Source organism: Zosterops lateralis, assembly GCF_965231275.1.
Source record: "Zosterops lateralis genome assembly, chromosome: 30".
Classification (NCBI taxonomy): domain Eukaryota; kingdom Metazoa; phylum Chordata; class Aves; order Passeriformes; family Zosteropidae; genus Zosterops; species Zosterops lateralis.
Window position 1 is genome coordinate 4,234,387 of NC_139790.1, and position 26,785 is coordinate 4,261,171.

The 26,785-nt window shown below is 63.3% G+C and overlaps 4 protein-coding genes across 5 annotated transcripts; 2 read left to right on the forward strand and 2 right to left on the reverse strand.

Annotated features, from left to right (window-relative positions):
- Positions 1–41: 41 nt before the first annotated feature.
- Positions 42–11,004, reverse strand: DDX56 (DEAD-box helicase 56). The gene is made up of 14 exons (XM_083880565.1): positions 10,914–11,004; positions 10,062–10,223; positions 9,533–9,693; positions 8,352–8,522; positions 7,311–7,401; positions 6,369–6,613; positions 5,399–5,497; positions 5,090–5,269; positions 4,414–4,508; positions 4,049–4,122; positions 3,472–3,561; positions 2,658–2,763; positions 1,313–1,395; positions 42–706 (listed from the first exon to the last, which is right to left on the reverse strand). Exons 1-14 carry the CDS (start codon positions 10,974–10,976, stop codon positions 644–646), a joined length of 1,683 nt encoding a protein of 560 aa, XP_083736691.1. The 5' UTR covers positions 10,977–11,004; the 3' UTR covers positions 42–643.
- A 222-nt stretch (positions 11,005–11,226) lies between these two features.
- TMED4 (transmembrane p24 trafficking protein 4) lies at positions 11,227–14,674 on the reverse strand. 2 transcript variants are annotated; one of them, XR_014591999.1, is made up of 6 exons: positions 14,492–14,674; positions 14,029–14,129; positions 13,456–13,581; positions 12,668–12,814; positions 11,609–11,843; positions 11,227–11,487 (listed from the first exon to the last, which is right to left on the reverse strand). XR_014591999.1 is itself a non-coding variant. In XM_083880568.1 (5 exons), exons 1-5 carry the CDS (start codon positions 14,634–14,636, stop codon positions 11,694–11,696), a joined length of 669 nt encoding a protein of 222 aa, XP_083736694.1. In that variant the 5' UTR covers positions 14,637–14,674; the 3' UTR covers positions 11,227–11,693. The 2 variants fall into 2 exon arrangements, 1 of the variants encoding a protein (XP_083736694.1); XM_083880568.1 differs by having other exon boundaries at positions 11,227–11,843.
- A 466-nt stretch (positions 14,675–15,140) lies between these two features.
- LOC310920541 (interleukin-36 receptor antagonist protein-like) lies at positions 15,141–16,681 on the forward strand (the record flags this gene model as incomplete). The annotated part of the gene is made up of 5 exons (XM_083880574.1): positions 15,141–15,227; positions 15,417–15,477; positions 15,548–15,636; positions 15,712–15,857; positions 16,469–16,681. Exons 1-5 carry the CDS (start codon positions 15,224–15,226, stop codon positions 16,679–16,681), a joined length of 513 nt encoding a protein of 170 aa, XP_083736700.1. The 5' UTR covers positions 15,141–15,223.
- A 2,431-nt stretch (positions 16,682–19,112) lies between these two features.
- LOC310920444 (interleukin-1 receptor antagonist protein-like) lies at positions 19,113–26,756 on the forward strand (the record flags this gene model as incomplete). The annotated part of the gene is made up of 7 exons (XM_083880412.1): positions 19,113–19,144; positions 19,420–19,526; positions 20,507–20,650; positions 21,370–21,494; positions 22,858–23,057; positions 24,284–24,390; positions 26,695–26,756. 7 exons carry the CDS (start codon positions 19,113–19,115, stop codon positions 26,754–26,756), a joined length of 777 nt encoding a protein of 258 aa, XP_083736538.1.
- Between the last annotated feature and the right edge of the window lie 29 nt (positions 26,757–26,785).

Below are 26,785 nucleotides of genomic sequence, written 5' to 3' on the forward strand. Positions count from 1 at the left end.
AGCTAATGGGGACAGTGACAGATAAGGGGGCACAGATAACGGGGACCCTGCCCTGGCACCTTTGCCCATGTCTTGTCACCAAGGTGTCCCCATCCCCCTCCTGGCACTGTCCCCAGCCCAGCCTGGGGACACCAAGGGACAGCAGGGGACAGCAGAGCGGCTCCTTGGCACCTTTATTTCTCACCAGTGCCCCGGGGGGACACGGGGTGGCCACAGGGTGACAGGGAGGGACACACGGGGTGGCTGTGGTGACCCTAGGGTGGCACAGGCAGTGACACAGGGTCCCCAGGGTGGCCCCAGGGTGGCAGGGAGGGGATCAGGGTGTGGCCAGGGAGTCCCCAGGGTGACACAGGGAGTAACAGTCGGGTCCCCAGGGGGATCAGGGCGTGGCCAGGGTGTCCCCAGGGGCTCAGAGGTGACACTGGTGTCCCCAGGGTGGCACAGGGGGGGACAGCAGTGACCTCAGGGGGTGGCCGTGGTGTCCACAAGATGTCCCTGGGGGCTCGGGGGGTGTCCCCAACTGTCCCCAGGAGGCTCCAAGGTGTCCCCAGGGGGGGGTCAGGGGGTGTCCCCAGGGGGCTCGGGGGGTGTCCCCAGGGGTATCACGGGGTGTCCCAAGTGTCCCCAGGTGTCCCCAGGGGTCTCAGGCTTTTTTCTTGGCCCGTGTGAACCTGAAGCTCTGCAGGGGATTCCCGGAGCCGCGGGGCTGGAACATGAACAGGAAGATTTGGGGGGTTAGGGGGGTTTTGGGAGGGATTTGTGGGGGTTGGGGCAATTTGGGGGGATTTAGGGAAATTTTGGGGGTATTTCTGGGATTTTGGGAGGGATTTGGGGAATTTGGGGAGATTTAGGGAGGGATTTTGGGGGGGTTGGGGAGGGAATTTGGGGAGTTTTGTGAGATTTGGGGGGGCTGTGAGGATTTGGGGGATTTAAGGAAATTTGGGGGGAATTTATGGAATTTTGGGAGGGATTTGGGGGATTTTGGCAGGGTTTGGGGGAGATTTGGGGGATTTTGGGAGGGATTTGGGGGGGTTGGGCGAGTTTGGGGGAATTTTGGGGGTTTGGGGGATTTTGGGGGTCCCCCTCAATTTCCCCCCACACCCTGCAGGACCCCTGGGAGTGGCAAGGGAGGGAATTTGGGGAGGATCTGGGGGGGATTTGGGGGTTCAGGGGGAAATTTGGGGGGGGGATTTGGGGGGAATTTAGGGGGGATTTGGGGGAATTTGAGGGCTCAGGGGTTTGGGAATTTGGGGGAAATTAGGGGGGATTTAGGGGAATTTGAGGGAATTTGGGGAATTTTGCGGTCCCTCACCTTTTTCCCCCCCTGCCGGGCCCCTCGGGGCCCTTTTCTCTTTTTGGGGTTGAGGTTGGCGATGCCGCGGAGACTGGGGGGCACTGGGGGGGAAAAACGGGGAGATGTCACCCCAAAACCAGCCCCAGATCCTGTTTTACCCCATATCCCACCCCAAAACTGAACTTGAACCCCGTTTTACCCCATTCCTCACCCCCAAACCAAATCTAGGGGGGTAACAAAGGGGTTATTCCACCCCAAAACCACTCCTGACCCCCATTTTTACCCCATTTCCTACCCTAAAACCAAACCTGGGGGGCCAAAGAGGGGATATTCCACTCCAAATCACCCAATTTTTCCCATTTTCCTGCTTTTTTTCCCCCAAAACAGGACCTGGGGGACAATCAGGGGCTTCTTCTCATCCCTCAAACCTCCCCCAATCCCCATTTCTCCCATTTCTCCCCCATTTCCCACAGTTCTTCCCATTTCTTCCCATTTCCCCCCGTTTTCCAAATTTTTCCCATTTCTCCCCATTTCCCTGCCCCATTTTCCTTTTTTGCCCCATTTCCCCCCCCATTTTTCCCACTTACCCCCAGGTTTCCCCATTTTCCTCCCATTTTTCCCCTTTTGCCCCATTCCCCTCCCATTTTTCTCATTTCCTCTCTACTTTTCCCATTTCCCCCCTCATTTTTGCCCTTTTCCCCATTTCCCTCCCATTTTTCCCATTTTTCCCTGTTTTCCCCCCACTTTTCCCCTTTCTCCCCTCATTTCTCCCATTTTCCTGTTTCACCCATTTTCCCCTCACTTTTACCCCATTTTGTCCCTATTTTTCCCATTCCCCATCTTCCGTTTTTTCCCATTATTCCCAAATGCCCCATTTTTATCCCATTTTTAGTCCAAATTTTCCCATTTTATCCCGTTTCCCCCCCTTTTTTCTCCATTTTTCTCCCTATTTTGCCCCATTTTCCTTACCCAGGTACTCGGGGCCGTGGCCCAGGTGTGGCTGGACCCAGGCTGGCTGCAGGGGCTGCTCCCATTCACCATTTTCCCCTATTTTTCCCCATTTTAATCCTATTTTTTCCCCAATTTAACTCTATTTTCTCCCATTTTCACCCCATTTTTCCTCATTTTTCTGCCTTTTTTTCCCAAATTCCCTGTTTTCACCCCATTTTTGGGTACCCAGGTACTCAGAGACACGGCCCAGGTGTGGCTGGATGTTGGCTGGGTGCAGGGGCTGCTCCCATTCCCCATTTTATCCCATTTTTACCCAATTTTTGCCCATTTTAACCCTACTTTTTTCCCATTTTCACCCCATTTTTGTTCATTTTCCTCCCAATTTCCCCTGTTTTCAGCCCATTTTGGGTACCCAGGTACTCGGGGACGTGTCCCAGGTGTGGCTGGACGTTGGCAGGGTGCAGGGGCCGGTCGTGTCTCAGCGCCTGCAGGTCCCGGGGATTGTCCTCAAAATAAACCTGGAAACGCCAAAAAATCCCCCAAAATCCTGGATTTGTCCTCAATTCCTTCATTAGTCATTAATTAGTTATTAATTCATCATTAATTAGTCATTCTTTGTTAACTGCAGCAGGGAAATTCCTCCCCCAAACCACGCTGGGTGGAGATAAAATGACAAAAATTGGGGTAAAATGGAGATGGAGGAGTTGGGGAGGAAATGCCGAAAGGATTTGGGGTTTTTAATGGGATTTGGGGGTTTTTAAGGGGAAATTTGGAGGTTTTTAAAGGGAAATTTGGAGGTTTTTAAAGGAGAATTTGAATTTATTTTAAAGGGATTTTGGGGTTTTTTAATGATAATTGGGTTTTTTTTAAGGGGGAATTCAGGATTTTAAACCCCGACTTTGAGGGTTTAATCCTGATTTTGGATGGTTTTATCCCCATTTTGGGGCTTTTATCCTCATTTTGGATGTTTTTACCCAGTTTTGGGGGGTTTATCCCCATTTTGTACATTTCTATCCCCATTTCAGATATCTTTACCCAATTTCAGATGTTTTTACCCCATTTTGGGTGGTTTTATCCAATTTCAAGTGTTTTTACCCAATTTTGGGTGATTTTACCCCAATTTTGGATGTTTTTAACTCCAATTTTGGATGTTTTTACCCCAATTTCAGGTGTCTTTACCCCATTCTGTGTGTTTTTCCCCGCTCTGGTGTCAGTTCTGGCCTCACCTTGAGTTTCTCACAGTTGAGCAGCTCCTGGCGGAGCTCCCGGAGCCGCGCCTCGCGCACAGCCTGCTTGGTGACAGAGCGCATGGCGTCCTGGGGACAGCAATGGGGACATTGGGGACATCAATGGGGACATGGGGACACAATGACATCAATGGGGACAGGCCTGCTTGGTGACAGAGCGCATGGCGTCCTGGGGACAGACACAGGGACATTGGGGACATGGGGACATCATTGGAGACATGGGGACAGGCCTGCTTGGTGACAGAGCGCATGGCGTCCTGGGGACACAGTGACATTGGGACACTCCTGGGGACCCCCCCCACTGAATCCTTAGGAGGGGGCATGGGGTGAGACCAGCTCCATCAGTGTCCCCTCAGTGTCCCCAGTGTCCCCCATTGTCCCCATACCCAGCAGCAGTACTGCAGTGTCCCCTCAGTGTCCCCAGTGTTCCCCCACTATCCCCGTACCCAGTAGTGGTAGCGCAGGGTCTCCTCAATGTCCCCTCAGTGTCCCCACTGTCCCAATGTCCCCTCAGTGTCCCCAGTGTCCCCTCAGTGCCACCCCATTGTCCCCATACCCGGCAGCGGTACCGCAGGGTCTCGATCTCCTCCATTTTGAACTCGTAGGGCTGCAGCAGGGACTGCCCGTTCTCTGTGGGGACACCGGGTCACCTCAGTGTCCCCAGGATCCCCTCAGTGCCACCAGGACACTCCAAAGCCCCCCAGTGTCCCTTAACCCTCCCTGGTGCCCCCAAACTCCTCCCAGTATCCCCAAACCCCCCCAGTGCCCCCAAACCCCTCAGTGTCCCAAATCCCACCAGTGGCTCCAAGCCCCTCCAGCCCCCAGTGTCTTCAGCGCCCCCCTCAGTGTCCCCAGCATCCCCAAGCCCCTCAGTCCCCCCAGTGTCCCCAAGCCCCCCCAATGTCCCCAGTGTCCCCAGACCTCCTGGCAGCGCGTCCTCGATGCGCCGCAGCGCCTCCATCTCCTGGGGCAGTGCCAGTGTCAGCGCCGTGCCCAGATTGTCCCCACGGGCCGTCCTGGGGACAGGGACAGCTGGGACATGGGGACACCCTGGGGACACCCCTGACATCCTGGGGACAGCCTGGGGACAGCGACAGCTGGGACATGGGGACACCCTGGGGATCCCCCAGACCCCCCCAGGGACACCCCCAGCCCCCTGGGGACCCTGGTGACACCCTTGGGGACACACCTGCCCACGTGGTGGAGGTAGGAGCCCACTGAGTTGGGGACATCAAAGCTGTGACCCCGGGACCTCCCCCGTGGACACCCCTAGCCCCTCCTGACCCCCCCAGCCCCCTGGGGACACCCTGGGGACCCCAGGATCCCCCTGGGAACACCCCCAGCCCCCTGGGGACACCATGGGGACACCCCCAGCCCCCTGGGGACACCCCAGGGACCCTGGTGACACCAGTGACACACCTGCCCACACGATGGATGTCTCCACTGAGTTGGGGACATTGAAGTTGTGACCCTGCAGGGACCCTGGTGACCTTGGGGACACCCTGGTGAGGCCAGGACCCCCCTGAGGACCCCCCCAGCCCCCTGGGGATACCCTAGGGACCCTGGTGACACCCTGGTGACCCCGCTGGGGACACACCTGCCCACACGGTGGATGTAGGTCTCCACTGACATGGGGACATCGAAGTTGATGACGGCGGCGACGTTCTGGAAATCGATACCACGAGAGACCCCGAACTCGGGGTCCTGGGGACAGCGTGGGGACTGTCCCTTCCTGCTGTCACCCTTCTTGGGGACGCCCTTCTTGCTGCCACCCTTCCTGGGGACACAGGGACAGTGAGGGACATGGGGACACTGCGGTGGCTGTCCCCTCCAGCCCTGTCTCCAGTGCCACCCCCAGTCAGTCCCCAGTGCCACCCTGCTGTCCCCAGGGCTGTCCCCAGCTGACCTGGCTGTCCCCTGGCGGGGTGGCTCTGCTGTCCCCTCCTCGTCGGTGGCCACAATGTAATCGTACAGACCGCGATTGAACTGGGCAATGACGTGACACCTGCGACAGGGACACACGGGTCACCAACTGTCACCCAGGGTCACCCACTGTCACCAGGCACCTGGGACAGGGTCATCAAGGTCACCAGGGACATCCCACACAAATTCCCAGGCATTCCCACAGATCCCAGCCCATTATTTCCTCTCAGAAATCATTGGGATGAGATAAGATCACAGAAATGGAGGTCCCAAATGGGAATCCCATCAATCCCACCCCACAGATCCCCCCTGACCCACCGTGACCATGCGGGCAGCTGTGGGTTGAGGGCACAGGTGGGAAATCCCACCAATCCCCCAAATCCCACCCTGTTATCCCCCAGAACTGACCTGCACCTGGTGGGCAGCTGCGGGTTGAGGTCCCAAACAGGAATCCCCCAAATCCCACCCTGTTATCCCCCAGAACTGACCTGGACCGTGCGGACAGCTGCGGGTTGAGGGCACAGATGGGAATTCCCAGGAACTGAGGTCCCAAATGGGAATCTCATCAATCCCACCCCACAAATCCCACCTCATAAATCCCATACCACAAATCCCCCCTGATGCACCTGGACCTGGCGGGCAGTTGTGGGTTGAGGGTGCAGATGGGAATTCCCACAATCCCCCAAATCCCACTCTGTTATCCCCCAGAACTCACCATGACCGTGCAGGCAGCTGCGGGTTGAGGTCCCAAACAGGAATCCCATCAATCCCACCCCATAAATCTCACAAATGCCCCAGAACTGACCTGGACCTGGCGGGCAGCTGGGGGTTGAGGGCGCAGATGGGAATTCCCACAAATCCCCCTTAACCCACCTGGACCTGGCAGGCAGCTGTGGGTTGAGGTCCCAAACAGGAATCCCCCAAATTCCACCCCGTTATCCCCCAGAACTGACCTGGACCTGGCGGGCAGCTGCGGGTTGAGGGCGCAGGCGGGGATGCCGAACTGCTCAAGGAAGAGCTTGAGGCGGAAGGCGCGGGGCAGGCTGCCCACGAACAGCAGCGCCCGGCCCCGCAGCAGCCGCAGCTTCAGCAGCGCCGCCAGCAGCAGGAACTTGTCCTCCTCCGTGCTGCACCTCACTTGCAGCTGCTGCAGCTGTGCATGGCCCGGGAGACGGGGCTCCGGGGGGAGAACATGCACCTGCAACGGAGTTTGGGGTCAGGGAGGTGGAATTCCCAACACCTGCAGCTGGGAACAGCCCGGCAGACAGGGCTCCAGGGGGAGAACATGAACCTGCAATGGCAGTTTGGGGTCAGGGATGGGAGTCTGGGATCAGGGAACTGGAATCCCCAGCACCTGCAGCTGGGACACCCCTGGAAGATGGGACTCTGAGGGGAGAACCTGCGCCTGGAATGGGAGTTTGGGGTAAGAGAGACAAAATTTGGGGTCAGGGAGCTGGAATTGCCAGCACCTGGAACTGGGAACAGCCCAGGAGACAGGGCTCCAGGGGGAGAATGTGCACCTCCAATGGGAATCTGGGGTCAGGGAGCTGGAACTCCCAGCACCCGGAATGGGAATTTGGGATTAGAGATGAGAATTTGGGGTCAGGGAGTGGGAAACACCCAGGATCTGGGGCTCTGGGGGGAGAACCTGCACCTGGAATGGGAATTTGGGATCAGGGATGGGAAATGGGGGATTGGGGAGCTGGAATTCCCATCCCCAAAATTCCCAGTCGTGGCCCCAAAATGCACTCCTGGGAACAGGGTGATCCCAAATCCTGATGTTTTCCCATCCCCAAACACACCCTGCAGAGCCAGCATTCCCAAATCCTGGTGTTCAACACCTCTGTGGAAACCCCCAGCCTCATTCCAGACCCCCCAAAACCCCCCAAACTCACAGGGTTGTGCAGCACCAGCTCCTGCAGCGCCTCCAGCTCGGAGTTCAGGGTGGCTGACACCAGCATGGCCTGGTAGATCTTGGGCAGGTGGCTGGGGGGAAACGGGGGGTCAGGGGCACCCCAAACTGCCCCAGGCACCCCAAAACCCCCCTGGGCACCCCAAAATCCCCCCTGGGCATCCCAAACTCCCTCTGGGCACCCCAAACCTGCCCATGGCATCCCAAACCCCTCTCTGGGTGCTCCAAATACCCCCAGGCACCCCAAAACCCTCTGAGTTCCCCCAGAACCCCTCAGAAGCTCCATAACCCTTCAGTACCCTACAAAATTGTCAAGACCCCAAAACCTCAGAGCCCCCCAAACCCTCAGTAGTGCCCCCCAACCCCTTCCCCCCAACTGTCCCCTCCATGTCCCCATGTACCCCACACCCTCCCCGCCATATCCCCGCCTCTGCCTCACACTGTCCCCTCATGTCCCCTCCCATCATCCCCGTGTCCACCCATGTCACCCCCACTGTCCCCACCTGTGTCCCCCCTTCAATCCCAAACTGTCCCCTCGTGTCCTCTTCCACTGTCCCACCCATGTCCCTCCATGTCCCCTCCCATTGTCTCCCGTGTCCGTGTTCCCCCACTGTCCCCTCCATGTCCCCTGTGTCCATCCTCTACCCCTGCACTGTCCCCTCCATGTCCCCCCGTACCCTCACACTGTCCCCTTGTGTCCCCTCCCATTGCCCCACTCATGTGCAGCCATGTCCCCGTGTGTCCCACTCCTGTCACCCCCACTGTCCCCTCCCAATGTCCTACCCATGACCCTCCATGTCCCCCCGTACCCCCACACTGTCCCCGCCACTGTCCCCTCCCATTGTCCCACCCATGTCCCCCTGTACCCCCACACAGCCCCCTCATGTCCCCTCCCATCATCCCCCCATGTCACCCCCACTGTCCCCTCCATGTCACCCCTGTGTCCCTTTCTCTACCCCACACTGTCCCCTTGTGCTCCCTGTGTCCACCCCTGTGTCCCCTCATGTCCCCTGTGTGTCCCCACCAGAGCAGGGCCCTGATGTCGTCCCCGCAGCCGAAGGACAGCAGCAGGTCGGCCTCGTCCAGCACCAGCACCTCCAGCCACGGCCGCAGGGTCAGGCTGTGCCCGGCCACGTGCGCCAGGACACGGCCCGGGGTGCCCACCACAACGTCCGGCCGCTCCATCAGCACCGGCCTGCGGACACACCGGGTCAGGACACACAGGGGACACCCAGGGGACACCCACGGGACACACAGGGGACACACAGGGGACACCCAGGGGACACCCAGGGGACACACACGGGGGTCAGAGACACACAGGGGACACCCAGGGGACACACGGGGTCAGAGACACACAGGGGACACACAGGGGACACACGGGACACACACGGGGGTCAGAGACACACAGGGGACACACAGGGGACACACGGGGTCAGAGACACACAGGGGACACACAGGGGACACACGGGACACACACGGGGGTCAGAGACACACAGGGGACACACAGGGGACACACAGGGGACACACCGGGTCAGAGACACACAGGGGACACACAGGGGACACACGGGACACACACGGGGGTCAGAGACACACAGGGGACACACTGAGGACACACCAGGGTCAGGGACACCCAGGGGACACCCAGGGGACACCCAGGGGACACACAGGGGTCAGGGACACCCAGGGGACACACAGGGGACACACAGGGGTCAGGGACACACAGGGGGTGAAGGACACCAGGGTGCCCCAGGGGACACCGGCGGGGGGAGGGTTCACAAGGGCTTGGGGACACCCAAGGCATTGGGAGAACACCAAGAGAGGGATCAGGGACATTGAGGGGCCACCTAGAGAGGGATCAGGGACATTGAGGGGACACCCAGGGAGGGGTCAGGGACAATGAGGGGACACCCAGGGAGGGGTCAGGGACAATGAGGGGACACCCAGGGAGGGGTCAGGGACACCAAGGGGACAGTGGGAGGGTCCCAGGGGACACCTGGGGGTCATGGACACCAGGAGGGTCTTGGGGGACACCAGAGGGGTCAGGGATACCCAGGGAGTGGTCAGGGACAGCAGGAGGGTCTCAGGGGATACCAGGGGAGTCAGGGACATCCAGGGGGGTCAGGGACACCAAGGAGAAACCAGGGGGGGTCTCAGGAGACACCGGGGGGTCCCAGGGGTGACACCAGGGTCTCAGGGGTGACTGACCGCTGGTCAGCGATGTCCGAGTGTCCGCAGAGCTCGGCCACACGCAGCTGGCGGGAGCAGAAGGCGGCCAGGGAGCGCAGGGTGTGACACACCTGCCGGGCCAGCTCCGCCGAGGGGACCAGCACCAGGGCCCTGACCGCCTGCGGGACAGCTGGGGACGCCTGGGGGGACATGGGGGACAGGGGGACATCAGCCCTGCCCACCCATGGCACCAGCGCCTGCATGGGCTGGGGGACAACTGGGGACACACAGGGGGACATTGGGGTCACTCCCAATCCCCCATCCCCAGTCTTTCAGTGCCCCCCAACGTCCCCCACGTCCAGTGCCCCCCAGTACCTCCTTGACCCCCAGCAGTTTGTGCACAGGGGCATTCTCAGTCCCCTCATACCTCTTTAACCCCCAGCAGTTTGTGCACAGGGGCAGTCCCAGTGTCCCCAGTCCCCTCAATCCCCCCATACCTCCTTGACCCCCAGCAGTTTGTGCACAGGGGCAGTCTCAGTGTCCCCAGTCCCCCCACTATCCCCCGTACCTCTTTGACCCCCAGCAGTTTGTGCAGCAGGGGCAGTCCGTACGCTCCCGTTTTCCCGGAGCCCGTCCTGGCTCTGGCCAGCAGGTCCCGACCCTCCAGGGCCAGCGGGATGGCCTGGGCCTGGATGGCCGTGGGCACTGACCACCCCAGCTCGGCCACCGCCTGTGGGGATACGGACACCTCAGTGTCACCAGTGTCCCCTCCCCACGGTGACAGTCTCCAGTGTCCCCTCCCAGCCACCCCTTTTTCATGGCAGTGTAGCCAGTGTCCCCTCCTGGACAGTCCCACACCCACACCAGGGTCCCTAGTGTCACCCCACAGCCCCAGTGTCACCCACAGCCATGGCAGGGTCCCCAGTGTCCCCCACCCCGCTGGACTCCGGTGTCCCCTCAGGGCCCCCCACCCCTCAAGGGTCACCAAGGTCCGGCTCCTCATGTCCCCACAGGGACATCCCGGTCCCTTCCCCACTGAGGGACCCCAAGCCCTGACCCTTCATGGCCTCGTCTCCTCGGAGGGTCCCCAAAGGACCCCAATGTCCCCGTACACTGAGGGACTCGAATGGCCCCGTGCCCCCTAAGGGACCCCACTGTCCCCATCCCGCCCCCCTTAGAAGGACCCCAGTGTCCTCATCCTGTCCCCACTGAAGGACCCCAGTGTCTCCATCCCGTCCCTCTTAGAAGGACCCCAGTGTCCTCATCCCGTCCCCACAGAGATTCCCCGGCTCCCCACACTCCTCACGCCACCCCTCCCATCGCTACCCCCCGGCCCCTCAAAGGCTGCCCGCGGCCCGAGCCCCCCGCCCGTGTTCCCGCAGCCCCCCGTCCGCCCCTCCCGGTGCCCGTTCCCGCTGACCCGCAGCAGCCGCCCGTCCAGCCCCATGTGCTCGAATCCCTTCGCCTCCATCTCTGCCGCCATCTTGGCCCCGCCGCCCACAGAGGCACTTCCGGCCTCACCGCCCACACACTTCCGGTCACGGGCCCTGCCGGGAGCTTACAGCGCCCCCTGGCGGTGGAGGACTGACAGCACCCCCCGACACCCCAAAATCCCCCCGGGGTCGTTTTTTGGGGGGATCCACCCCCCGCCAGCACCTGGGACAGGCAGCTGAATGTCTGCAGCGCCAGAACCCCCTCCCTGCCCCAAAAACGTACCGACAGTTCTTGGTGGAACCAAAAAAATCTTTATTTTTCCCAAAAAAAAAACCCACCTCGGGGTGGGTGGGCTCTCTCTGCTTCCCCCCATGGAAGGCAGGACCCCCCAAACCATCCCACGCCCCCTGCAGGCAGCGACGGTCCCTCCGAGCACCCCAGGGTGGGTGGGATGGGTTTGGGGGTCCCTCTGACCACCCCAGGGTGGGTGAGATCCATTTGGGGGCCCCTCTGAGCACCCCAGGGTGAGTGGGATGGGTTTCGGGGTCCCTCTGAGCACCCTGGGGTGGGTGGGATTGATTTGGGGGTCCCTCTGAGCACCCTGGGGTGGGAGGGATGGGTTTGTGGATCCCTCCAAACATCCTGGGGTGGAGAGATCCATTTGGGGGCCCCTCTGAGCACCCCAGAGTGGGTGGGATGGATTTAGGGGCACCCCAGGGTGGGAGGGATCCCCCATAAGGGATAGGAGGGCAGGTTTTGGGGAGCCCTACACCAGTTTCTTGGCCTCGAAGAAGCTCTTGAGGTGCCTCATCTGCCAGATGCCGGTGAGGATGAGGATGATGGTCTGGGCGATGGACCACCACAGCACGCGCTGGTTGGTGCTCTCGCTCGTCATGCGGAAACGCTCCTCGCGGTACTGCGGGCACGACACGGGGACCCACCCCAGAATGAGGATTTAGCCCAAATTCACAGGGATTTACACCAAAACTGCACGGATTCATCCCAAAACCATGTGGATTTAGCCCAAAGTCATGCGGATGTAGCCCAAAACCCCATGGATTCACTCCAAAACTACACAGATTCGCCCCAAACCACACGGATTTATCCCACAATCCCACGGATTTAGCCCAAAACCCAGTGGATTTATCCCAAACTCACAGAGATTCACACTAAAACCCAGCAGATTTACACAAAAACTGAGGGATTTACACTGAAACCACACAGATTTACCCTAAGATGACACAGATTTACCCCAAAACCCTGCGGATTTATCCCAAAACTGTGTGGATTTACCCCAAAAATCATGCAGATTTACCCCAAAATCACAGGGATTTATCCCAAAACCACAGGGATTCACACTAAAACTGGACAGATTTACACCAAAACAGAGGTGTTTACATCGAAACCCCAAGGATTTACCCTAAACCCTCGTGGATTTACCCCAAAACCCCATGCATTTATCCCAAAAACCTGCAGATTTATCCCAAAAGCCTGCAGATTTATCCCAAAAGTGGATTCATCCCAAACCCCATAGATTGACCCCAAAACTTTGAAGATTCACCCCAAAATTCCACGGATTCATCCCAAACTCCCAGAGATTGACCCCAGAACCACACACATCACCCAAAATCCCACAGATCACCCCAAATCCCCATGGATTCACCCCAAACCTGCACAGATCACCCCAAAACCCCAGGGATTGACCCTAAACCCCCATGGAGCCACCCCGTGCCCCCTCACCCTCTGGTAGTTCTGCTCCTTCTGGATCTGCTCCACCTGGTCCAGCAGCTGCCGGGCGCGGAGCTGCAGCTCCGTCAGCTTGTCCTTGGCCGCGATCTCGGGGTAGTTGTTGGTGTGTTCTCCCACCTGGATGTCCAGGTGCACCCGCTGCGGGGACAGCAACGTCACCAGGGCTGTCCCCAAGGATGGCACAGCCATGGGGAGGGCATGGGATTGTCACCAGGGATGGCACAGCCATGGGGATGTCACAGCGGGCACAGGGCTGTCACCATCTCGGGGTAGTTGCTGGTGTGTTCTCCCACCTGGATGTCCAGGGGCACCCACTGTGGGGACACCACTGTCACCAGCGGTGGCACCAGGGGTGACATGGCACCAGGGAGGGCACAGGGATGTCACCAGGGCTGTGCCAGGGCTGTGGGCTGTCCCCAGAGCAGTCCTCAGGGTTGTGAGCTGTCTCCTGCCTGTCCCCCACTGTCCCCATTGTCCCCAGGGCTGTCCCCAGGCTGCCCTCAGGTTGTCCCCACTGTCCCCACTGTCCCCAGGGCTGTCCCCAGGCTGCCCTCAGGTTGTCCCCACTTTCCCCAGGCTGTCCCCAGGTCTGTCCCCAGGTTGTCCCCACTGTCCCCACTGTCCCCAGCCGTCCTCAGGCTGTCCCCACTGTCCCCAGCTGTCTCCACTGTCCCCATTGTGCCCAGGTTGTCCTCACTGTCCCTAGGCTGTCCCCACTGTCCCCCCCTGTCCCCAGCTGTCCCCAGTTGTCCCCAGAGCTGTCCTCAAGGTGTCCTCACCAGCTTTCCCCCGGCGAAGAGCGCCATGCGGGTGGAGTTGGAGTGCAGGCAGATCTGGTGCTCCCCCGGCGTGTGTGAGGTGAAGGTGAAGCGACCCTCGGAGCCGTACTGCCGGGACAGCACCACCTGGGGACAGGGACTGTCACTGCCACTGCCACCTCACAGGGACACTGTCACTGCCATGGCATGGGGACATGGCCACTGCCACCCTCCGGGCCACCACGGGGGCACTGTCACCACCCCATGGGCACAGAGGCACAGCCAGTGGGGACCAGGGGACATGGCTGGGCTGGGTCAGGGACACCCCAGCAAGGAGACAGTGGTACCCTAGGACCCCCATCCTGATGGCAGTGGCACCCCAGGGATACCCAGAGACCCCTCCAAGGACCCCTCCCCATACCCAAGGGATGCCCAAACCTCTTCAGGGACCCCTCCCCATGCCCAGGGGATGCCCAGGCACCCTCCACGGACTCCCAGCCCAGTTTCCTGAGCCCCCCAGGGACCCCTCCTCTGATCCAATGGATGTCAAACCCCCCCAGGGCCCTCTCCCCACGCCCCACAGCCCCCCCTCACCTTTCCATCGGGGTCCTTGACCTCCACGTGCATGCCCAGCCCGGGCGTGGAGGGCAGGAAGGACTCGGACTGTTTGTCCCACAGCTGTGTCCGGTAATTCCCTGCACCGGGAGGGGACACGGGCTCGGACCGGACCCCTCGGAGCGGGACCCCCGGGCCCGGTGGGCTCTGATCCCCCCAAACCTGCCAGTGGTTCCTCCCGCTCGCCGGTAACCTCCGTACCCCCCCGAGCTCCGGAATGGTCCGTCCCGGTAACTCCCCCCACCAAGTGCCCGGTGGTCCCTCCCGTTACCGTCCCCCACCCAATTCCCGGTGGTCCCTCCCGTTAGCCCTCACCTCCCCCCCCCATTCCCTGTGGTCTCTCCCATTATCCCCTCTCCCCCCCCGCCATCCCCAATGGTCCCTCCCGTTACCCCCTCACCGCCCCCGCCATCCCCGGTGCTCCCTGCCCCGCCGCCCGTACCGATGACCATGGTCTCATCGGGGATCTCCTCAATGAAGCAGCGCTTCTCGGTCTCGCCGATGTGAAAGTAGAGCCCGTGGGCGCTCCAGCTCAGCAGCAGCAGCGCGGCCACTGCCGCCCTCAGCGCCTCCCCCAGTGCCGCCATGGTCCCTCCTGCCCGGCCGCCGGGGGGCGCTCTGCGCATGCGCCGGCACCTCACCGGGCTCAGTGCGCATGCGCCATACTCTCAGTGCCGGAGCCGCGCACGCGCAGTGCCGCCCTCAGCGCCCCGCGGCTTCGCGCCCCGCTCTGCGCATGCGCGACCCCCACGGCCACTCAGCTCTCCCCACGCCGCCCGTGGTTTTTTTTCCCGCCGCTCCCGCAACGCGCATGCGCGCCCGCCGCCGCCGTGGCGCAGCGGGGAGGGCGCCAGTCCCTCGCTTCAGAATTCATGGGTTCGAGTCCCGCCGCAGCCGCCGCGGGGGTCGCGGTGCCACCGCGGCGCGTTGTCGCCCCTTTTGCCCCCCGCCGTGTGTCCCTTCGGTTGTCACCCCGCGGGGGTGCTGAGCAACGGCCGGGGCGGGGCCCGCCCTTCCCAGCAGTGTGGCAACACCACCACCGCCAACCTCCTTCCTTCCTTCCTCTCTCTCCGCCGCCCGCAGCGCCCACAGCCGGGGGTCCCATAGGAATCGGGGGTCCCATCGGAGCCGGGGGTCCCAGCACAGCCGGGGGTCCCAGCACAGCCGGGCTCCCATGGGTGAGCGCTGCCCGGGCACCCCGCGCACGGCCCGGCCGGGCGGGAGGGGACACGGAGCGCTTGGCGGGGCCGGTGACACCGCCGTGCCCCCCCCCGGGAGGGGTCCCCAAAGCTCGGGGGGCGCGGGCCGGGGCCGCGGGGCTCTCCGGGGGGTCACCCTCAGCCTCGCCCTCCTCTTCCTCCGCGCAGAGGCCGAAGGCTCCCCGCTCTGCCGGGCGCCCTCCCTGCAGACCAAAGTGTTCCAGTACCGGTAAGGGCCGGCCGGGGGCGGGGGGCGCCGGGGACACTGGTGGCACCGCTGTCCCCGCTGTCCCCCGCAGGCTGTGGGACGTCAACCAGAAGTCGCTGTACCTGCGCGGTGACCAGCTCCTGGCCGGACACCTGCAGGGCGCCAACGCCGCGCTGGAAGGTGACACGGGGGACAGGGATGGGGACAGGGGTGGGGACACCAGGGGACAGCGCTGACGGTGTCGCCCGCCCGCAGAGAAAGTGTTCTGGGTGCCCAACCGAGCCCTGGAGCCCGCGCGGCTCCCGGTGATCCTCGGCATCCGCCGCGGGTCCCGCTGCCTGCGCGCCGACAGCGACAGCGACAGCGACAGCAACGGCGGGGAGCCACGGCTCAGCCTGCAGGTGCGACAGGGGGACAGCGGGGACAGGGATGGGACAGGCTCAGCCTGCAGGTGGGACAGGGATGGTGACAGGGATGGGACAGGGCGGGGATACAGAGGGGACAGCGAGGGGGTGGAGGGCGGACAGGGACACCGAGGGGACAGGGACGGGCGTGCCGAGGGGACGGCGACATCACAGAGATGGGGATGGGCGTGCCAAGGAAGCGGGGACACCACAGGGGTGAGGACATCAAGGGGACGGGGAAATCAAAGGGGATGGGGACACCGTGGGGATGGGGATGTCAAAGGGATGGGGACACTGCAGGGAAGGGGATGGGGACATCAAGGGGACACTTATGGGAGAGATGTGCCACCACGGGAAAGGGGGATGGAATGGGGACATCAAGGACACCACCGGGGGAGTGGGGACCCGGGGGCCGCAGGGATGGGACACTGTGGGGCTGGGGACACCGGAGACCACCGGGACCGCTGGGTGGGGACACCGGGACCACGGGGACGGGACACTGTGGGGTGGGGACACCGGGGACACCGGGGATGGGACACTGCCGGGTGGGGACACGGGGACACTGCAGGACGGGCGGTGGTCCCCGCGGTGACACGGCCGGCCCGCAGGACGTGGACATCCGGGAGCTGCCCCGCGCCGGGGACAGCGCGGCCGCCTTCACCTTCTTCCGCTCGTACCGGGACGGGCTGTGGCGCTTCGAGTCGGCCGCGCACCCCGGCTGGTTCCTGTGCACGTCCCCGCGCGGCCACCAGCCCCTGGCGCTCTGCCGCCGCCGCGACCTCACCTCGCACCTCGTCGACTTCTATTTCCAGCTCTGCTGAGACACCGCCTGGCCTGGGGACAGCCCGGGCACGGGGACAGCCCCCGGGGACGGGACAGCCCCCGGGGAGGGGACAGCCCCCGGGGAGGGGACATCCCCCAGGAGGGTGACATCCCCCGGGATGGGGACAGCCCCCCGGGATGGGGACAGCCCAGCCCCAGACATGGTGACATCCCCCCAGGAGGGTGACATCCTCAGCCCAGGGTTGGGGACATCCTCATCCCGGGTATGGGGACATCTTCTGAGGGAGGGTGGCATTCTCACCAGGACGGTGACATCCCCCCCAGGATGGGGACATCGCCCCCAGGACGGTGACATCCCCCTGGGGAGGGTGACATCCCCCCCAGGATGGGGACATCCTCAGCCCAGGCATGGTGACATCTTCCGAGGGACGGTGGCATCACCCCCAGGATGGGGACATCACCCCCCGGATGGTGACATCCCCTCCAGGAGGGTGGCATCTCCCCCAGGATTGTGACATCCTCCCCCCAGGCATGGGGACATCCCCTGGGGAGGGTGACATCCCCTCCAGGATGGGACATCTCACCCCAGCGGTGCTGGCAGTCCCCGGGGAGGGGCCACCCCTGTCCCCTGAGCCCCAGGGATGGTGACATCCCCCTGAGGAAGGTTGTGTCACCCCCGGGATGGTGACATCCCCCTGGGGGGGGTGGCATCCCCTCCAGGACGGCGACATCCTCACCCAGCGCGGTGACATCCTTCCGGGAACAGCGACATCCTCCTGGGGACAGCGACATCCCTCACCTGGGGTGGCGCCACCCTCCCCTGGGGACAGCGACATCCCGGCCCTGGGGACAATGCCACCCCCCCAAGGACAGTGCCATGCCCCTGGGGACAATGCCACCCCCCGGGGACAGCGACATCCGGTGCCACAATAAAGACGCTGATGGCGCGCGGTGTGGAGCGTGGGTGGCCCGGCGGTGACACGGGAGGGGACAGGGTGTCACCAGCCCGGAGTGGCCGCTCTTGCGCCACCCGCGCGATGGGGACACGGCGGGACATCCCCGGGCCGGGTGACGCGGCCGCTTCCCGGAGCCCGTGGGGACACCGCGGGGACATCATGGGGACAGTGCGGGGGACAGCGGGGACAGGGGACACAGGGGGATGTGGGGACAGGACACGTGGACACCGTGGGGACAGGGGATGGGACACAACAGGGACAGCGGACACGGGATCCTGGGGACGGGGAATGGGGGACAATGGGGGCAGGGGCACTGTGGGGACAGGGGGTGGGGACAACGGAAACATGGGGATGTGGGGATGGGGGACAACGGGGACAGGGGGCAGGGATTTGGGACAATAGGGACAGGGGACCTTGGGGACAGGGAACGGGGGACAATGGGGGCAGGGGACACAGGAGAATGCACGGACAGGGAATGGGGACAGCAGGGACAGGGATGTGGGACAGGGCACATGGATGTCATGGGGACAGGGAGGTGGCACAACAAGGACAGGGGACACGGACACTGTGGGGACAGGGGATGGAGGACTGCGGGGACAGGGGACACACGGGAATGCGGGGACAGGACACATGGACATCATGGGGACAGGGGACTTGAGGGACTGGGGACACGGACAGGGGACAGTACAGACAGGGGACGGGGGGTTTTGGGGACAGGACACATGGACACTGCGGGGACAGGGGGTGCTGGGACACGTGGGGATGTGGGGACAGGGAATGGGGGACAGGACATGTGGGGCTGTGGCAATGGGACACGGGGACACTGTGGGGACAGGGATGTGGGACAACAGGGACAGGGGACATGGGTGCCACGGGGATGGGGGTGTGGCACCACGGGGACAGGGGATGTGGCATGTTGGGGACAGGGCACATGGGACTGGGGACAGAGGACAGAGGGGATTTTTGGGATATGGGACCACAGGAACAGGGGACATGGGGACACCCTGGGACACCCTGGGGACACTCTGGGGACACCTCGGGGACAGGGCACATGGATCACGGGGACAAGGCACACACAGCCTTGGGGACAGGAGATGAGAGACCTTGGGGACAAGGCACAGGGGACCACGGGGAGGGGACACGGGGGACAAAGGGACACGTGGGAGTTTGGGGACAGTGCTCAGAGCACCCTGGGGACAGCACTCACAGTGACAGTGGTGACAAGGGACCACAGGGACAGGGGACACAGGGACAGGAGACACGGCCCAGGGCCATCCCCGCCGCGGGGACAGTTGGGGACGCTGGCAGCAGGTGGCATTTCCCCATGGCTCAGTCACTGTCACCCACCCCGCCAATTACCGGGGCGGGCTCTGTCCCCGCCCCGCCCGCGCCGATAAAGCCACTGTCACCCGCGGGTGACACGGCCCAGGGGACACGGGACACCATCCCGCAGGTACCGCCACCAGCCCGTGTCACCCGTGTCACCTGTGCCACCCTCCCGACAGGCACAGCCATGTCACACCGCACGTCCCGAGCTGCCCTCAGGTGAGCGGGGACAACGTGGGGACAGTGAGGGGACAGCGAGGGGACAGTGAGGGGACAGAGTGGGGACAGTGAGGGGACAGTGAGGGGATAGCGTGGGGACAGTGAGGGGATAGTGAGGGGACAGAGTGGGGACAGTGAGGGGACAGCGTGGGGACAGTGAGGGGACAGTGAGGGGACAGTGAGGGGACAGCCCGGGGACAGCGCTGTCCCTCGTGCCCCGGGCAGTGTCCCCTCCCCTCCCCGCTGTCCCTGCCCTGACCCCGCTGTCCCCGCAGGGTGACACCGCAGGAGCAGCGCCTGTGGATGGCGGCGGGCGGGGACACGGCCGGGGCTGTCACCGACCCCGACATGGTGGCCTTGTTCGACGACTTCCTGGGGAAAGGTGGGTGCGGGTGTCCCCGTGTCCCTGTCCCCGTGTCCCTGTCCCCGTGTCCCTGTGCCAACCCCTGCCTCACATGTTCCAATGTCCCTGTGCCCATGTCCCCATCCTCATGTCCCCATGTCCCCTGTGCCCATCACTGCCCCACATGTCCCCATGTCCCTGTGTCCCCATGTCCCACGTATGTCCATTCCCCCAATGTCCCACATCCCCATGTCCCCATATCCCCATGTTCCCGTGTCCCACTTCCCCACCTGTCCCTGACCCCCCATGTCCCCACATTGCCCTGTGTCCCCTCCCCATGCACCTGTGTCCCATGTCTGTGTCCCCATCCTCCCACATCCCCATGTTCCCATGTCCCTGTGTCCCCATGTCCCCTTGTCCCACTGCCCCATCTACCCTCACATCCCCATGTCCCCTCCCTGTGTCCCCATGTCCCCACATCTCCACCTCCCTGTGTCCCATGTCCCTGTGTCCCACTTCCCCCGTCTACCCCGTGTCCCCATGTCCCTGTGATGTCCCCATGTCCCCATGTCCCTACTTGCATGTCCCTGTGTCCCCACGACCCCTGTGCCCGTGTCCCCGTCCCCACATCCCTCGTGTCCCCTGTGCCCATTGCTGCCCCACATGTCCCCATGTCCCTGTCCCCATGTCCCTGTGTCCCTGTCCCCGTGTCCCCATGTCCCCTGTGCCCCTGTCACTGTGGTACCCACAGGCCCTGCTGTCCCCGTGTCTCCTTCAGCCACGATGCCCATGTCCCTGTCCCCATGTTCCCATGTCCCCACGTCCCCATGTCCCTGTGATGTCCCCATGTGTGTCCCCAGAGGAGTCAGTGACAATGGGGCTGTCCCCTTGGGTGGCCCGGCCGTACCAGTACGTGCTGCGTGTCCCTGCATGTGTGTGCCCGTGTCCCCATGTGTGTCCCCATGTCCCTGTGTGTATGCCCATGTCCCCATGTCCCCATGTCCCCATGTGTGTCCCAGAGGAGTCAGTGACGATGGGGCTGTCCCCGCGGGTGGCCCGGCCGTACCAGTACGTGCTGCGGGACACGGAGCAGCGCGGGCTGTGCCTGCGGGACGGACACCTGGTGGCCACCGCCCTGCAGGGCGCCAACTCCGCACAGGAAGGTGGGGACACCGCGGGGACACGGGGACACTGCGTGGGGGACACCGCGAGGACACGGGGACACGGCGTGGGGACACCGCGAGGACACGGGGACACGGCGTGGGGACACTGCGGGGACACGGGGGACACTGCGTGGGGGACACCGCGAGGACAGGGGTGACACCTTGCAGGTGACACTGTGGGCCAGGGGTGACACCACGTGTGTGTCTCTCTGGGGGGGGACAGGGGTGACAATCCGTGGGTGACACACTGGGGGGACATGGGTGACACTCTGTGGGTGACGCTGTGGGGCCAGGAGTGACACCCCCGTGGATGTCCCTCTGCGGGTGACAGGGATGACAATGCATGGGTGACACTCTGGGGGATGGGGGTGACACCACCCCTGTGTGTCCTTCTGAGGAGGATGGGAGTGACACTCCACGGGTGCCCCTCTGGGGGGGACAGGGGTGACACTGCATGGGTGTCACTCTGGGGAGGACAGGGGTGACAATCCATGGGTGTCACTCTTGGGAGGACAGGGGTGACAATCCATGGGTGTCCCTCTGGGGGGGACAGGGGTGACAATCCATGGGTGTCACTCTTGGGAGGACAGGGGTGACAATCCATGAGTGACCCTTGGAGAGAACAGAGGTAACGCCCTGTGGGTGACACTGTGAGGGCAGGGGTGACAATCCATGGGTGTCCCTCTGTGATGACACCAGTGACCCCCCGTGTCCCCCAGAGCCCATCAGCGTTGTCCCCAACCGGCACCTGGAGCGGCAGCGCTGTCCCCTCATCGTTGGCATCCGCGGTGGCACCCAGGCACTGTCCTGTGGCACCGGCCCCGAGCCACACCTGCACCTCCAGGTGACACGGGGGTGACCAGGGGGACTGGGGGTGACCAGGGGACAACTGAGTGTGGGGTGATGGGGACACAAAGGTGGGACAGGCCAAGGTGGGTCAACGCAAGGGGGGTGACCCCAGGTGAGGGCACCCAGAGGTGGGTCAACCCAAGGTGGGTGTCCATGCTGGATCAATCCAAATTGGGTCAACCCATGTTGGGCAATCCAAGGAGGGTCAACTCAGGTTGGGCCACTCAAGGTGGGTCAGTCCAGGATTGGTCAATCCAAATTGGGTCAGCTCAGGGTGGACAACCCAAGGTGGGACAAGCCAAGGTGGGACAAGCCAAGGTGGGTCACTCCAGAGTGGACAATCCCAACTGGGTCAGCTCAGGGTGGACAAATGGACATCCCAAGGTGGGTCAGTCCAAGGTGAGGAACCCAAGGTGGACACCCCGGGAAGGGTCACCCCAAAGTGGGGGCACCAAGGTGTGGTGGGCACCAGGGCGGGGTCAGCCCAGGGCGGGGTCAGCCCAGGGCGGGGCACCCCAAAGTGCTGTCACCCCAAACCTGCGTCACCCGGATGTGGGGATTCCCCAGGGCGGGGTCACTCGATGGCACCACCCGGGGGTGTGGTCACCTGGAGACAGTCACCTGGTGGTGGTGTCATCTGGAGAGGGGGGGTCACCTGGGGTGGGGTCACCTGGGGTGGGGTCACCTGGAGGGGGCTTGGCTGGAGATAGAGTGACCAGGAGATGGGGTCAGTGGGGGTTCCTTGAGGTGTGGTCACCTGGAGACAGGGTCACCTGAGCATGGGGTCACCTGGGGATGGGGTCACCTGGACAAGGGATGGGGATACCTGGAGACGGTAGTTCCTTGAGGTGAGGGTCACCTGGACATGGGGTCATGTAGGTGTGGGGCCACCTGGGCGTGGGGTCACTGTGGTTTCTTTGAGGCAGGGTCACCTGGGCATAGGGTCACCTGGAGATGGGATCACCTGAACAATGGGTGTTCTGGGGATGGGGATACCTGGAAATGGTAGTTCCTTGAGGTGGGGTCACCTGGAGATGGGGTCACCTGGGCAAGGGGTCACTGGGGATGGGGTCACCGGGGATGGGGTCACTGGGGATGGGGTCACTGGGCATGGGGTCACCTGGGCAAGGGGTCACTGGGCATGGGGTCACCGGGGATGGGGTCACCTGGGCATGGGGTCACTGGGCATGGGGTCACCGGGGATGGGGTCACCTGGGCATGGGGTCACTGGGGATGGGGTCACCTGGGCATGGGGTCACTGGGGATGGGGTCACCGGGGATGGGGTCACTGGGATGGGGTCACTGGGCACGGGTGCCCCCCCCACGGCGGTGTCACACGCGCTGTCCCCGCCCGGCAGGACGTGGGGCTGCTGGAGCTGTTCGAGGCTGACCAGGACACGGCCACGCCCTTCACCTTCTACAAGACCTTCGGGGGCTCCACGCACACCTTCGAGGCCGCGGCCTTCCCCGGGCGCTTCCTCAGCACCGCCCCCGGCCCAGGCGAGGAGCTGGCGCTGGCCCCGGCCCCCAACGCCACCGCCTTCTACCTGCACCGGCGGTGAGTGACACCTGGGGACACCTGGGGACACCTGGGGACATCCCCCGGGGCCACCACCCTCTGCCTGCACTGGCACTGACAGTGCCACCACCCCGGGGACAGCCGGGCCTGGGGACACCCATGGGACATCCCTGGTGGGACATTCCTCAGTGCCACTGTCTTCTCCCTGCACAGAAAGTGACACCCAGGGGACATCCAGGGCTTGGGGACATCCCTGTGGCCACCGCCTTCTACCTGCACCCAAAGTGACACCCAGGGGACATCCGGGCCTTGGGGACATCCACGGTGCCACCACCTTCTGCCTGCACTGAAAGTGACACCCAGGGGACATCCAAGGCTTGGGGACATCCCTGGTGGGACATTCCCTGGTGCCACCGCCCTCTACCTGCACTGACACTGACAGTGCCACCAGCCTGGGGACACCCATGGGACATTCCCCAGGGGCACCACCTTCTACCTGTGCCTCAAGTGACACCCAGGGGACATCCATGGGGCCTTGGGGACATCCCTGGTGGCACATTCCCCAGGGCCAGCACCTTCTACCTGCACAGAATGTGACAGTGCCACCAGCCAGGGGACATCCCTGGTGGGACATCCCGGGCTCGGGGCCACCCATGGGTGGGGGACACCCGGGGCTGTTGTCACCGTGCTGTCAATAAAGTGCCACTGTCGGTGTCACCTCGTGGGTGTCCTTTGTGGGGACCCAGGGGCCTCTTTGGGGTCAGAACTCCCTTTGGGGTCAGAACTCCCTTTTTGGGATCAGAACGCCCTTTTTGGGGGTCAGAACCCTCTTTTTGGGGTCAGAACCCTCTTTTTGGGTCAGAATCCTTTTAGGGGGTCTCAGAACCCTCCTTTTGGTGTCAGAACCTTTTATTATTTTGTCAGAACCCTCATTTTGGGGTCAGAAATCTCTCTTGGGCTCAGAACCCCCGTTTTTGGCATCAGAACCCCATTTTTGGGTCAGGATGCTCTGTTTGGGGTCAGACCCCTCTTTTTAGGGTCAGCACCCCATTTTGGGGCTCAGAACCTCCTTTTTGGGTCAGAACTCCTTTTTTTTTGGGTCAGACCCCTCACTTTGGGGCTCTCAGGACCTGCCCCGACCCTTCCCTTAAGGGAGGGGGCGTGGCCTCATTGCGGGGGCGTGGCCTCCCCATGGGCGTGCTCACATATGCTAATGAGCCATGCACGCCCATCCCCGTGTGGGCGTGTCCATACATGCTAATTAGCCCGGTCACACCCCTCCCGTGTGGGCGTGTCCCAGCAGACCACGCCCCGCAGACCACGCCCCTCATAGACCACGCCCCCTCACAGGCCACGCCCCCGCGCGGTGCCGGTAAGGGAAGGGGGAGGGGAGGGCAGGGGGCGGCACCGGGGGGTCCCCAAGCCCCGGGGGGGGTCAGGGGTGCCCTGAGGGTCCCCGGAGGGTCCCCAAAGCCCCCCGGGGCTCCCCCCCCGCAGGGAGAGCCCCCCAAACCCCCCGGGCACCCCAAACCCCGCGGCCGCGCCCCGCGACCTTTGCCCCGCGCCCCGCCCTGAGCCTGGGGGGCTCCCGCAGGCTTTGGGGTCCCCTCAGCCCGTTTGGGGTCCCCCCATAAACTTTTGGGGTCCCCCCGGACTCTGAGGGTCTCCCCTCTTTTGGGTCCCCCCTTTTTTGGGGTCTCCCCCGTTTTAAGTCACCCCCGGACCCTTTTGGGTCCCCCAGAACTTTTGGGTCCCCCGATACTTTCAGGGTCCCCTATAAACTTTTGGGGTCCCCCCGGACTCCGAGGGTCTCTCCTTCTTTGGGGTCTCCCCTTTTTTTGGATCTCCCCCGTTTTAAGTTGTCCCCGCTCTTTTTGGGGTCCCCCAGAACTTCTGGGGTCTCCTCAACCCTTTTGGATCCCCCCGGTTTTGGGGTCACTTGGGGGGGGCGTCACCAGATTTTGGGTGCAAACCCCCCCCCCCAATCTGGGGACCCGCACCTTTGGGTGCTGCCCCCCCCGCCCCCCAAAACAATTGGGGTGCGGGACCCCCCGAGCCCGGGGGGCTTTGAGGGGGAGCCCCGTCTGTCCCCGGGGGGTTTTGGGGTCCCCTTTCCCCCAGGGGACCCTCGGGGTGCCCCCCCCCCGGAAGTTTTTGGGGTTCCGGGTTTTTTTGGGGTCCCGGGGGGTTTGGATGCCCCTTCCCTGGAGGAATTTTTGGGGTTCCGGGTTTTTTTTTTGGGGGGGGTTTGCTCCCCCCGGGGAGGATTTTGGGGTCCCGAGGGTAGTTTTGGGGTCCCGGCATTTTTGGGGACCCTCCTCCTCCCCCGGGTTTTTTGGGGTTCCGGAGGAGTTTTGAAGTGCCCCTCCCTTCCCTGAGGAATGTTTGGGGTCCCGGGGTTTTTTTGGGAGTAGTTTTGGGCTCCCGGGAGTTTTTGTGTCCCGGTTTTTGGGGGTCCCGGGGCGGTTTCGGGGGCCCCCCCCGTTTCCTGTCCCGGCGGGGCGGAAGCCGCGGGTGACGCGGTGACACGGGCCGGGGACACGGGGACACGGGGACACGGGGACACGAGGCGGGACACGGAGCCGGGAGGTGACCGCGGGAGGTGACCGGGGATCGGAGCGCGGGAGGCGCGGCAGGTGCGGGGGGAGGGTCCGGGAGACCCCCGAGCCAGAGCCCTCCTCCCCTCCCCTCCCCCTCCTTCCTCCTTCCTCCCCTCCCTCCTTCCCCCTCCCTCCCGCGCTTCCTGCTCCTCTCCCCGCTGCCCTCCCCTCCCCGAGCCCTTCCCTCGCTCCCTCCCTCCCTCCCGGCCTTCCCCTCCTGCCCTTCTCCCTCCCTCCCACCCTTCTCCCTCCTCTCTCTCCCCTCCTTTTTCCTCCTGACTTCCTCACCTCCCTCCCCTTCCCCTCCCTCTCTCCCTCCCTCCTCTCTCCCTCTCCCTCCTCCCTCTTTCCCTCCCTTTTTCCTCCCGACTTCCTTCTCTCCCCATCTCTCTTCTCCCTCCTTCTCGCTCTTCCTTCTTCCTCCCTCTCTCCCTCCTTTTTTCCACCTCCCTTCCCCTCCCTCCCTCTCTCCATTCTCTCTCCTTCCCTTTCTCCCTCTCCCTTCCTCCTCCCCTTCTTCCTCCCGACTTCCTTCTCTCCCCATCCCTCTCTTCTCCCTCCTTCCCTCCTTCCCACTCTCCTTCCTCACTCTGCCCATCCCTCTCCCTCCTTTTTTACTCCCTCCCTCCTGCCCTCTCTCCATTTTTTCTCCTCCCTCCCTCCTTTCTCTCTCCATCCCTCTCTCCCTTCTTCTCACCTTCTCCCTCCTCCTCCTCCCTCTCCCCGTGTCCCTGTCCCATCCCTGACCCTCCTCCCTCCCCCTGTCCCTGTCCCCATCCCTGACCCTCTCCCCGTGTCCCTGTCCCTGTCCCATCCCTGACCCTCTCCCCCTGTCCCTGTCCCATCCCTGACCCTCCTCCCTCTCCCCGTGTCCCTGTCCCATCCCTGACCCTCTCCCCGTGTCCCTGTCCCATCCCTGACCCTCCTCCCTCTCCCCGTGTCCCTGTCCCATCCCTGACCCTCTCCCCGTGTCCCTGTCCCATCCCTGACCCTCTCCCCGTGTCCCTGTCCCTGTCCCATCCCTGACCCTCTCCCCCTGTCCCTGTCCCATCCCTGACCCTCCTCCCTCTCCGCAGGGTCTCCCCGGGCCATGGACGCCGCTCTGCCCACGGCCAAGGCTCTGTCCGGACAGGAGTGACCCCTGCACCACTGACCATAAGGCCAGCA

Coding starts and splice junctions, on each gene's coding strand:
- DDX56 (XM_083880565.1), bottom strand. CDS start 10,976: ATGGCGGCAGAGATGGAGGCGAAGGGATTCGAGCACATGGGGCTGGAC. Junction 7,402..8,351: donor GACATCAGGGCCCTGCTCTG/GTGGGGACACAC, acceptor GTTTCCCCCCAG/CCACCTGCCCAAGATCTACC. Junction 1,396..2,657: donor ACACGTCCCCGAGTACCTGG/GTACCCAAAATG, acceptor TTTCCCCCCCAG/TGCCCCCCAGTCTCCGCGGC.
- TMED4 (XM_083880568.1), bottom strand. CDS start 14,636: ATGGCGGCACTGGGGGAGGCGCTGAGGGCGGCAGTGGCCGCGCTGCTG. Junction 14,130..14,491: donor CGATGAGACCATGGTCATCG/GTACGGGCGGCG, acceptor CTCCCGGTGCAG/GGAATTACCGGACACAGCTG. Junction 11,844..12,667: donor AGGAGCAGAACTACCAGAGG/GTGAGGGGGCAC, acceptor TCGTGCCCGCAG/TACCGCGAGGAGCGTTTCCG.